The 11,773-nt window shown below is 37.7% G+C and overlaps 1 protein-coding gene across 1 annotated transcript; it reads right to left on the bottom strand.

The window, feature by feature from the left end:
- Positions 1-3,030: 3,030 nt before the first annotated feature.
- LOC121427835 (flocculation protein FLO11-like) lies at positions 3,031-11,723 on the bottom strand. Its single transcript, XM_041624402.1, has 7 exons — positions 11,280-11,723; positions 10,788-10,979; positions 10,122-10,236; positions 9,021-9,199; positions 7,693-7,755; positions 5,904-5,961; positions 3,031-4,505 (listed from the first exon to the last, which is right to left on the bottom strand). The coding sequence occupies exons 1-7, from the start codon at positions 11,721-11,723 to the stop codon at positions 4,288-4,290; spliced, it is 1,269 nt and encodes a 422-aa protein (XP_041480336.1). The 3' UTR covers positions 3,031-4,287.
- Between the last annotated feature and the right edge of the window lie 50 nt (positions 11,724-11,773).

The raw sequence follows: 11,773 nt of genomic DNA, 5'->3' as shown, positions 1-11,773 counted from the left end.
AAATTGCGAAATATACATTCATATATTGCATTTCATACGATGTCAAAATGTTAATGGGTAATAGTATAAGCACGTCATATTCAAATACATGCCTTCCTCTTTATTTTCATTAACTTAATGTACCGAGATCGGCTATACTCATGCAAGTACTACTTAAGACGGGTTTGTAATCAATTTCCTCTAGTACAAAGGTTTCCCCAAAATTATCAGGTGATCCAGTACCAGCTGTGCTGATAGGCATTAGACTAATGGTCTACTATATGTTACAATTTTCGACTATTCGGCCTCTGAACATTTCTTCATCACATAGGAGCGTTGCAAGAATCTTCAATTTCAAATCAAGCGTAGCCGTAGGAAGTAGAAAAATGCAAGCGCACAACCTTGGATTAAATGCAAATTTGTACGATATGCGTTAAATCGCAACTTGACTTTCTTGCAACGTCGCATTACGCTTTGAATTTTAGTCTTACCCCCCCCCCCATGATAAGCGAACGTCCATGTTAAAAATATCTAGCTTATCATGTTCAGTCTGCGAAACTTATCTATTCTACCCATCAAACCGCCTATCAGAGGTCAAACATTATTTTCTAAGTTTCTAGTTTGGTTTGTGATAATGATGATCATCATCACCATGATTATGATAATCATGATGATGATGCTAATGGTGGTCACGGTGGTAGTGGCAATGGTGGTGGCGGCGGTGATGATGATGATGATGGTGGTGGCGACGGCGGTGATGATATCTGCTGCTGATGATTGTGGTCGTGATGATGATGATGATGATAATGGTGATGATCAACATCACCATGATCATGATGATGTTCATGATGATCATGATGATAGTGGTGGTCGCGGTGGTGATGGTGATGATTATGGTGGTGGTGGCGACGACAGTGATATCTGCTGATGATGATGATGGTCGTTATGATGATAATGGTGATGGTCATCATCATGGTGTTATGGTGGTGAATTTGGCGATAAAAGGAACATGTTGGGTAATAATTTTGGTGGAAGTAATGGTGGTGGTAGTTGATGATGACTGAACTGGTATTGTTATAATATCCATTGAACTCCTTTCTTCCGGGTGGGAAAATAACCCAAAATATTTTGTGACCTCTGGTAAGGATAAAATTATGTAGCTATTTTATTTCTTTAAGAATCGTAGGTGCATTTTTTTAGCAAGTTGTATCTGAAAATATTGAAGAAAAAAACTACTGCAAAGGTGCCATAGAAACCGCAATGATAGTATTCGCGTTCTGAAAAGAAAGAAGAAAAAAAAATCCAATACATTTCCGAGTAACCAACACTACAATAGTAATATCATTATTTTAATCATAGTATTCATACCCTGATTAAGAGCAATAAGTATTTATAGTCTCTCGCTTTGCTCAAAGGATTGGGGGATTTCGTTATTCTCAAGGTCAATATTCAAATATTTGATTGAAAATAAAATTAGACCATGTATCTTCCTAAATGTGTTTATCAATGAAGAATGAACCTGTTAGCATACCAACCCATGATATAGTATTACCCATGGAAAAAAATTATTCATGAAAAAAAATGATATGTGATGCGAGAATGTGATATTGTTATTTTGTCGCAACAAACACCATTGTATGCCATGCTTTCTTCCATCATAAATATCGATGTTAATAAAATTTGATATTGTGAAAGAAAATTAAAAGGTGCTTTCTTTTCATTTATTCATTCCATTAGAACCAAGGTATTAGTCTGCTGGGCAAACCCTTCACTCGAAATAAGGGTCTGAATGTGCAGCCTACTCATGCCTTGTGTACTGAAGGCTGAACAGCAAGTTCTGTATGTGCTAGTCTTTGCGTGGAGGCACACTTGTTGATCAAAGTTCCAATCAGGGTCTGTGCCTGCAGACTACCAAGGTATTGCGCAGCGATCGCTTTCATGGGGATATGAATAGCCTCGGGAGGGGGATGCTGACCGTCTTAACTCCAGACCAGGTGGGCGTTTCATAAAGCTGTTCCTAAGTTAAGAGCGACTTGAAGAATGACTGGTAATCCTTTCTTATGATAAATGGTATATTCATTGGCGATGGTTTAGCGCATAAAAGATCACCAGTCGTTCTTAAAGTCGCTCTTAACTTACGAACAGCTTTATGAAACGGCCCTAAGGTGGATTTTTCATAAAGCTGTTCATAAAGTTACGTACAACTGGAGCATGTTCTTTATAGGTCATATATCAATAAATGCAGAGATATCATTTAGCATAAAGTCATTCGTATCTTACGAACAGCTTTATGAAACGCCCACAAAATGATGTCCAAACTTAAACCTCGTAATTCTTTTGTAGAATAACATGAAAATCAAGCATAGTCTCTCCCAGTGACCCAACTATTAAAAAACAAAATAAAACCATCCCACTCAAGGCCATCCAATATTCCCTAAATATCATACATAACATTTATTTTCAAGGCAAGAATGCTATCATAAACATAGTTACATACAGATATGATAAGATCAAACAAAATAAATGGTTTAGTTCTGTTTTCAACTGACTAATCTTGAACTTCCTCAAATCAGTTTAAATTGCTTACAGTGTCCTATATACAGTCAATGCCTATTTTATGTTTACAATGTTGGTATTTTGTTTAATTATCCTATTTACACTTTGAAGTTGATTCAGTATCCAAAAGGAAACAGTTATAGAACTAATGATATACACATTTGAAATGTACAACATGAAATGTACCGATAAAAAATACAATAAAAATGCAATAACGGGAGGGGGGCTAGGGTGGGGGGGAAAGTTCAGATAGAGTTAAGTGTGACTTAAAGTCACCCTTAGTACTGAGGCAAACATGGTTATTTCACATACAATTTTACTGATTAAACACAGTAGCACGTACTCGTCCTCAGTACACAACTGGACATTTAAGTCATACTTCACTTTTTTCAAACACCCCCTGAAGCCTGTTGCATAAAGCTTTTTACCTGAGAAAACTCTGGTAAAAACTGAAAACTAAGGTTAGTCTGATTTCCGCCATTGACTTTAGCACAGGGCAAAAACTCCGGTAAAAACAACCTGAGTTTTCTCAGGTAAAAAGTTTTATGCAACGGGCCCAAGGTCTACAGATAAAATTACACATACTGTATTTCTTATTCCTTATAAGAATGCAAGGTATTACTTTCACGTTTGTGAACTTCAACAGTGATAATATTCACATAGGCCTATTGCTCATACAAAAAAAATCATATTTAAACAACACAAATAGAAATGGATTACTTTTCATAAAGAGATCACTTTACAGTGCGTCCCACAATAAAGGAAACTGGGATTCCCACATCTTTGTTCTTTAAAGTCACTTAACAATATTTGTTTTTCATCATCATACAATTCAATTATTCCTCTATATTTTGATACCTGATTTGTGAAAAAAATCTCATGAATTGATGTGACAAGATTGGCTCATGATAAGACAACCATGCTTATTCAGTGCTTGGCTCATTAGCATTTCATTTGTATTCTTTGTTCAGTTTCTTTCACTGATCCCTGAAATGAGAGTGGATTCAGACTAACGGGTGAGTTTCTGCGCAATTCATATCTGATAGGCCTCACAACTTAATGTTTGTAATCTGCCATGAATTAATGATTTTGCTGAGCTGTTGGTCTCAACTAAAATGAGATTCCACTCTTACCATAAGCATCAAATTTATAGAAAAAAACATGGTTAATAATTGTGAAATCTATCTCTGAAAGTGGGTTACCTTTTTTGTGGGACGCAATGTAGAGTAATGTTACCTTTAGAGTGTTTCTTAAAGAGTTAAGTATGACTTAAAGTCATGTTAAGTGCTGATGCGCATGTGATACACGACACGCAATCTTATAGATTTATACACAATAGCATGCGACCTCTTAATAGCAAAATTTGGCCAATTAGGTGATGCCATCTATACCAGAAATTTGAGTGCGACTCAAGTCAAATTTTAATCTTTGTGAAACGCCCCTTGCTTTTATAAAAGATGAGGCACAGACTTTTAGACAAGTTCCTTATTTACTGAATTCTTGAGAATCAGGGCCCCATCATACAGAGACTAGCAACAGATCTTAATCAAACTCAATCAATATGTGGTTGATCCATATTGTGTAGTTATGAGATGAACATTTTTCATCAATCACAATTTTAGATAGACAGTATTTCATTGCAATGCTTCGTAACATGGGCCCTAATCCCTTTTTACTTTTTTTAAGGGCCCTATTCTCTTTTTACGAGCAACCCTTCAAAAAGTTTATTCGTACCTCTTTGATGAAAACTAACTAAAACAGGCAAAATCCTCCTGATCTACCACCCCCACTCTCACTATCTCCACCAGCAGGTGTCTGGGAAGGGGATGAACTGCCAAAATTGAAACTGAATCCCATGGACTCCGGCTCTTGCCTAGTCTGGTTTGGTTGGGTAGATGACGGGGAATCCCCAAACATGGACATGGCTCCAGCATCTTGGTTGGTGTTTGAGGTAGCGGGGGTGTTTCCTCCTATTTGTGATGAGGAAGTGAGGGAGAATAAGTGGCGGTTATTCAGGGGATGGGAACAGTAAGACGTAAGCAGGCCTCTGGACAAACTAACCATAATGCAACTTAATAAATAAATCATAAATCAAATAAATGTTCTTTACAAAAGTAACAATAATGATTATACATCATTTTTAAAGCACACTATTTAGAAGTTCAATGTGCTGCAGAGCAAATTCGAGACAAAAACTTAATTTCAGCTTAGAAATCAGACAATGAATAAACAAAATGATGTTTGCCAAAAAAGCTCTTTTATGTTCAAAGGTTGCCCCAGAAGATGGTGGCTGATGTATGGGCTTTCGAACTCTTAAAGTGATTGCCACAGCGTGGCCCTAGCCTGCATAAGTGACAGCCTATTCCCTCGTAATTTCTTATAAACTATTAGCAGAACGGATCTTGAAGGTTGTAAGGGTTGGTAATGATGTATCAAAGACTGATTACAGGAATTCAGTTCCGTTGACGTTATAAAGACCAAAAGTAGAATTTTTGATACTATGCATTTTTTCATGGCAACCAGCGAGGACAAAAATATAGGCAGCAAATGCATTACAATAAAGCATTCAAAGAAGTGGAACTCAGAAATAATAAATTGTTACTGTAATTGAATTATTTTTAGTATCCACATGGAAAATATACATGCAGTATTATTGAAGTAGAATCCTGTCAGAGAGGGCAACAATCAAGTTGCATGCTGGCCTCTAACAGGTGAAAACTGTTTAAGGCTGGGGTAATTAAGTAGCTGAAAAGTGTTTGTGGCTCCATCCATGTACAGCACTGACAAAGTTCACTTCGATTCAATTCATTTATTTAATTCCAATAAAACATACACATATCATACAATCGCGTGAAAAGTTGAGCAGAGAAAGATTAAAAATATAATATTAAAATATGATATACAATATAAAAAGAACACATCAGTATAGGAATAGGGCGTTCATAAAAAAACAAAAGGAATTGTCTGGATAACCACCCTTCATAATACAGTAGATAATTATATAAAATCCATTTATAAATCATATTTAAGTAAAGAAAATTTATGAATAGGTAATGGGCATATAATTGTGCAATAAAAACAATCATCACTGATGAACTTTACCTCCCTAATCACAGACACATCTGCAGTATGTGGGGTAAATATCACGTAGAAATACATCTATTTCAGGGATATAGAAAAACGAAACCAAGGTGAGGTGAATGGCTACTTGGCAGGATAAATTCCTTGAATGCATGAGTGCTGAAAGGCAGCTCGAGCTAAAGCCGGGGTAATAATAATAATAACATTGCGCCTCGGAATAGAATATTTCTACATGTAGATAGATGATGGTATATAAATGCCTATTACTATTATCATTATTAACTTACCTCCTCCAAACATATCACCGGGACTCTGTGAAGGTTGCTGGTCCGTAAATTTACTACTCTGCAATATATTCAAGAAGATAAAAATAAAAAAATCATAGTCTGGTTGTTTCTTTTGAAAAAAAATTAGTACTAGTAGTATTTAATGTAGAAATGTGAGAATGAATGTTGGGGACAACTAGACCCATCTTACTCTCCTCTCTCTCTCTCTCTCTCTCCTTTCCCTCTTGGTCATTTCACATGAGGGTACATGTAGGTTGCCAGTTATCAGTTTACTTTCTCTGTCTTCCTCTTTTTGTTTAGTATTTTAAGCTACTCAGAGGTGGGGAATGATAATAATAATAAATGCAATTCATTAGACGCCATATCCAACTAGTAAAAGATGCCCAAGGTGCACAAGTGCATGAAGGGGGAGCAAAATAAATAAATAAATTACAAAAAAATCATTGATTTCATTTTTTAAAATTTCATTTAGGATTTATTTCCACAAATCCGTTATGTTACAAAACTTTGTTAACTTAACTTACATAACTAAGCTGAGCAACCATTACACATGTAGACTATATAAGTATAAATAGCAAGCATTTTTAATCAATACAATATTAATACATGTTTAAGTACATAAAACGGAAAAGATGAGGATACAAACCCTTAGAAGCAGAATGCTTGTAGATTAGGTTCCCTTTTTGATACATCACTTTTTTATATAACTACTTAGTAGTTATAAAATTGATTTATAAAAGTAGTGATAAAAGTAGTTATAAAATTGATAAAATGAGTTATAGAGGTACGGTTTTAGTTTAATCTTAAATGTTTCGACAAACTTGCTATCCCGCATCTCTCGTGGGAGGAAATTCCAGCAAGGAACCTGCATAGATGGTAAACTCCCCCCCCCCCCACTTTGTTTTACATTTTGAAACTGTAAGGCCGGAGTCGCTGGAGCGTAGAAACCTAGATGGTCTACTAGTGATCTACCCTAAAGATAAACTCCAGTTATGGTAATCGATCTCAAAATGGCTTTTTACAGAATCTGATATAATGACCACCCAAGTCTGTTTGTATGAATAAAAAATATGTGCCAAAGGATTCTGGAAGAAATTTGGTAATTGCTGAGAATTAAGCAAAATAAGCGCGGATTTGGTCACTTCGATCGGGTCTTTATTCCAGCAATAATAATACACTGTCCCACGTCTGCCTATCTGTGTTGGCGATCTTCAGTGTGATCGTATTATGATTTCACAAAGTTCATTTTATGTAACTGTACCAGATCTAGATCCACGATGATATAGTCATACTTAACCTTGGTTTTACAGACTTTCTCACGAAATTAGTGTTTTACTGCAACTACTATCATTGAGCTTTAACGGAGGAAGGATACAAGAGAGGTGTGGGGGAAGGGTCCAGTCACCAATCTCCTTTTCCACGGTTTCCATTCTCTCTCTATCTTTTCTGTGTGCTGATTTTGCACCAGTTAGAGGGGGGGGTCGACCTATCATCCTGATCAAAAGCTCTTATCACGATGACTATCTTAATGATTCAAAAGAAATATCATCCCATTAACAACTGATTTTCTTCTTCCAATAAACCTTATAGAGTGATCTGCTTGACCCATCCCAATAGCTCCAAAATAAAAGAAAACCAAAGTAGAAGGATAAGGAGATAGAGAAGGAGGATGGGTTGAGAAAGAGACATAAGGAGAAAGAGAAAGATCAAAGGGGAGAATGAAAAGGAAAAGGAGGGAGAAGGAAAAAGGGATAATGATGTTAGTTCTGAGCATCTCCCCTGTACTTACCGCACCAAAAAAGGAAGAGAAGAACGGATTTTCTTGAAAGTTGTTGTTAGAAGTCTGTTCAGCCTGCAAAGATAGATTCATAGGTATGTAGATATTTCTAACTCAATGTTCATAAATGCAATGCTAGAATGGTTGCTTTTTATGACCCTAAGGTATGAGTTATCATATGCTTAATTTTTAAATCTTGGTAATCTTTATAAACAAAATTTTGTTGATATCATCAAACCAAAAATTTTAATCTGTATTTAATATCAACAATATCAAATAAGCAATCTTCTCATGGACCACATTTCACATTTTTAAACCAACTAATCAGCAATTTGTATTTTGATCATCATACAACATTAATGTATATGTAAATAAGAAATAAATGTGAAGCAAGATAGAAAGGAACACTGTTTCTTGATCTACACCCAATGTGTCTACTTTCCATTTGGTCTCATCCGGGGGGGGGGGGGGGGGGCACTTCCATTGTCGAGTGGATACCATGCGCAATCATCGGGTCTCGAAAAGCACCCTAAACACGTATTTTCCATATTCTGAAAATGCATCCCTTGACAAGTATTGGCGTGTGAAACCCTACCCTTAACAAGTACTTCAAACAAAGCGATACTCTTGGTAAATATTCCCTGAAATGAACCTAAGCAAGTACAGCAATATCATTATGTCATGTGTCCGTCTGTCATCGGTTTTACCTTTACGCACCATTTGGTTTAATTAGTATGGCCCTACCTTCAACACCTCGTGCAAATCGGACTCGAAACTTAGTGTTGGGGCAAAAGGACATCCTTTATAATACATTTGAATCTTGTTTTATCATCCCCGAAAAATTTACCCTAACTACGCATAGCTTTTCTAGCGAAATAGCTACCCTTTCTTCATTATTTTTGTGTATTTGACACCCTTATCACGTTACGTACATAACGTGCCCTATCTTGAAAAAGACATCCTTTTTACATGTTTTTTGGGGTCGCACATGGTATCCACTCGTCAATGTAAGTGGCCCCCCCCTGGGGTCTCATCCCACATGGTCCAATATTAGTTCATCTACAACCAGTGCGTCTACTACTGCAATTCGGTCTATTTATCATTTTGTCTAATCTCCTGGTAGACCATATTTGTTTTGTCCCATATCCACTTGGTCTAATACAACTAAGTGAACTAAACCTGCACGATTAGTCTACATGATGGTACTGCACCAATTGTAATGTAGATCAAATTAGTAGACCAAATCGCTTTGACCTAAAATAGGCTTTCTTGAGAAGTAGACCAACTGCATACAGACCATACAAACTGATAAAGAATATCAAACTCATTCAAATTCTTACCTGATTTTGGTCTGCGGAATCACCAAACATGGCTCTGCAGGAATAAGAGAAACCTGGAGACTTTGACTTCCCAAAGTCCTTGAAGCTTCCCAGGTCAAAGGTATCACCAGGTGTCTTAGGGGTCTTGGGACCTTCTGTTCTATCCCGATCTTGGCTGCACTTTGGCGTCAAGGGGTACTCTGAAAGAGGGCGGGTCAAAGAAAAAAATCAAAGACTTCTATTATTGTCTGCGTTGTTAAGTGACCTGGGGGACATTGCAGAAAGAGTTGCAATCAATCGCAACTCAGTTTTTCAATCAATCAACAGGCGCGTTTGGGACTTGCGATTGATTTTTCTTACTTTATTTCTGCAACGGGCCCCCAAAGACTTGTAATTTCAAAAGTCCTTCAAGCTATCCAGGTCAAAGGTTTCGCCAGGTGTGTTTGGGGTCTTGGAACACTCTGATCTATCTATGTCTTGTATACTCTTTGGGGTCAAGGGATATATTCTGGGAGGGCAGGTCAAAGAAAATTATAGGATTCCTATTATTGTCTCTATTGCTAACACAGGACGACTGTTGAATTCCTAAATTCAGTAAACTTCCTGGGTCAAAGGGATCACTAGAACTGGTCAAAAAGAAACGTTGTTAGCGCTAACAGTATTTTTTTATTAATCATGATGTCAAACGTTGTGCCAAGAGGTAAATAACACATTGTGAGCATCAATGCATTAGTTTGTAACGGTTGACCTCTGTTAGCGCTAACAGCGTTTCTGAGCAGCCAGTACAGGTATTTCAGGGGTCTTAAGATACACAATTTTATTAATGAGTCCACTGTTTTTATTCATGAGTCCATTCTTCAAACAGTGGATTCATGAATAAAATTGCATATCTTACCATGGTAACAGGCATCAAATTGGCGCACTGTGACCGATACGCACTGAATTAAGCGTAATTTATACAGGAAATCTGCATAAACCATTGACTCAACCGTGGGTTTTCAAAACCACCTTGGTGAAGTTGGGCCTTTGTGGTCAGAAGATGTTTTTTATGTGATTTGAAAAAAAAAATCAGCCAAACACTAACACCAACATCCGATGCTAAAATTGAAATGAGCCAATCACCTTGTACATTCTGCATGTCTTCCTGGGGATTCGCTTCCATCATCTCAAGAGAGGAGCCACTCATCTCGATATCTCCTTGGCATGGTAACTGGTCTTCGGATGAAATGGGGTTTGGCTGCTTGCATTGGAAAACAGAAAAGATATGTGTGTTGACAAGGATTGATGAGGGGTCCAAGGGGGGGGGCCAAAAGTAATACCCTGTGATGTAAAGTACAGCCTATAATTGTGCCCCCATTGGAACCAAGAATGGAAGTAGGATCCCCCTGGAGTGAAGATTTTTGCAACTGATAGATTGATTTAATGTCACTAAAACACAAATAAATGTTTTCTGTTGAAAAAAAGACGACCATGCAGATCTCATCTTGTGATTGATGCAGGAATGACTGGCAATCAATTGCATAGTCCTTGCAACACCCTCTTGCAGTTACAGGTGTATAGTGTTTAGAAAGCAACTCATTTTAGAAGGATGGTCTCATAACAGAAAGAAATGATACAGATGCATTTTAAAACTGTCTCTTAAGATCATTTTTGCATATAAGAATAAGACACAGAGCCCTTGCATCACATATATAAGTTAATTTTCATATGTTGTTATTGAATTAAAAGTACACTGAATTTTCAAAAAGAAAACATTGATCAACTGGAATAACTATTCTGGTGCCTTACCTGTGCATCCCCTCCTGGTCCCATGGCCGGTTCAGAGCTACCTCCCCTTCTCGTCTCCAGGGTGGCAGACTGGTGGGGCGCGACAGGAGCAACCTGCCCCTGAGGCTTGGCATGGGTAGAAGGTCGGGTGGGAGTTTGAATATTCATATTGTACATAGTATCTGCCAGTGCAACACTAGGAGAACTCATGACCTGGGGTGGGTTTCACAAAAACCAAACATGCAAACATGGTCAAAATCTACTATGAAAAGGTAAGGCATTTTTAGGTCAAGTGTTTTTCATCCCACAAATTTTGAATCAGTTTATGGGAAATACAAACATTTCAGACATGCAAACAAAAATAAATTGGACATCTTATCCGCAGCTTATATTCCATTTTTTTTATGCAAAGCCATATGCAATTTTTATAAATTTATTGCTTTATGTAATACCCATAAAGGATATTTTGATTAAACAGTATCATTACAAAAATGATCTTCATTACATGCTTACCTGTGCTGCTTTACAAGATTGTTGCTGCGGCCTTCCCCCTCTGTTACCCAAGTACGACATCGGAGCTGGTCTCCTGCTACCCCTCTCACCGATGACTGGGCTTCGAGGCGGTACATTGATGAAAAACTTATCGGAGGATGGCAAAGATTCAGAAGTCGGAGTATGACCCGCCTGTCCTCCAACTGATGTCGCCCCAGAGCTCTGGGCAGTGAAGGACCTCGAGGGTGGTCTACTGTAGTTGCTGGTAGCGGGGATCAAGAGAGGAGTGCGTGGAGTGGGTGGGTGTGGCTTGGGAAGGGCATTTCTCTTGGTGGTTGAAGGCAGTCGGGAAGCAGGGGGCTGGTTGGATGTTGGTGCATGGTGTAAGAATTGGCCAAACTTGTAAACACCGGCTCGGCTGTTGGCCGAGTTTATTTGGTCCTCTTTCTCCTTCCTGTAAATCATATACATGTAATAATAACAATAACAATATAGGGATTTGTATAGTGCACATA

This window comes from Lytechinus variegatus, chromosome 14 (genome assembly GCF_018143015.1).
Source record: "Lytechinus variegatus isolate NC3 chromosome 14, Lvar_3.0, whole genome shotgun sequence".
In the NCBI taxonomy this organism is placed as follows: Eukaryota; Metazoa; Echinodermata; class Echinoidea; order Temnopleuroida; family Toxopneustidae; genus Lytechinus; species Lytechinus variegatus.
The sequence above is the reverse complement of the archived record's forward strand: the minus strand, read 5'-3'. Positions and strand labels throughout refer to the sequence as shown.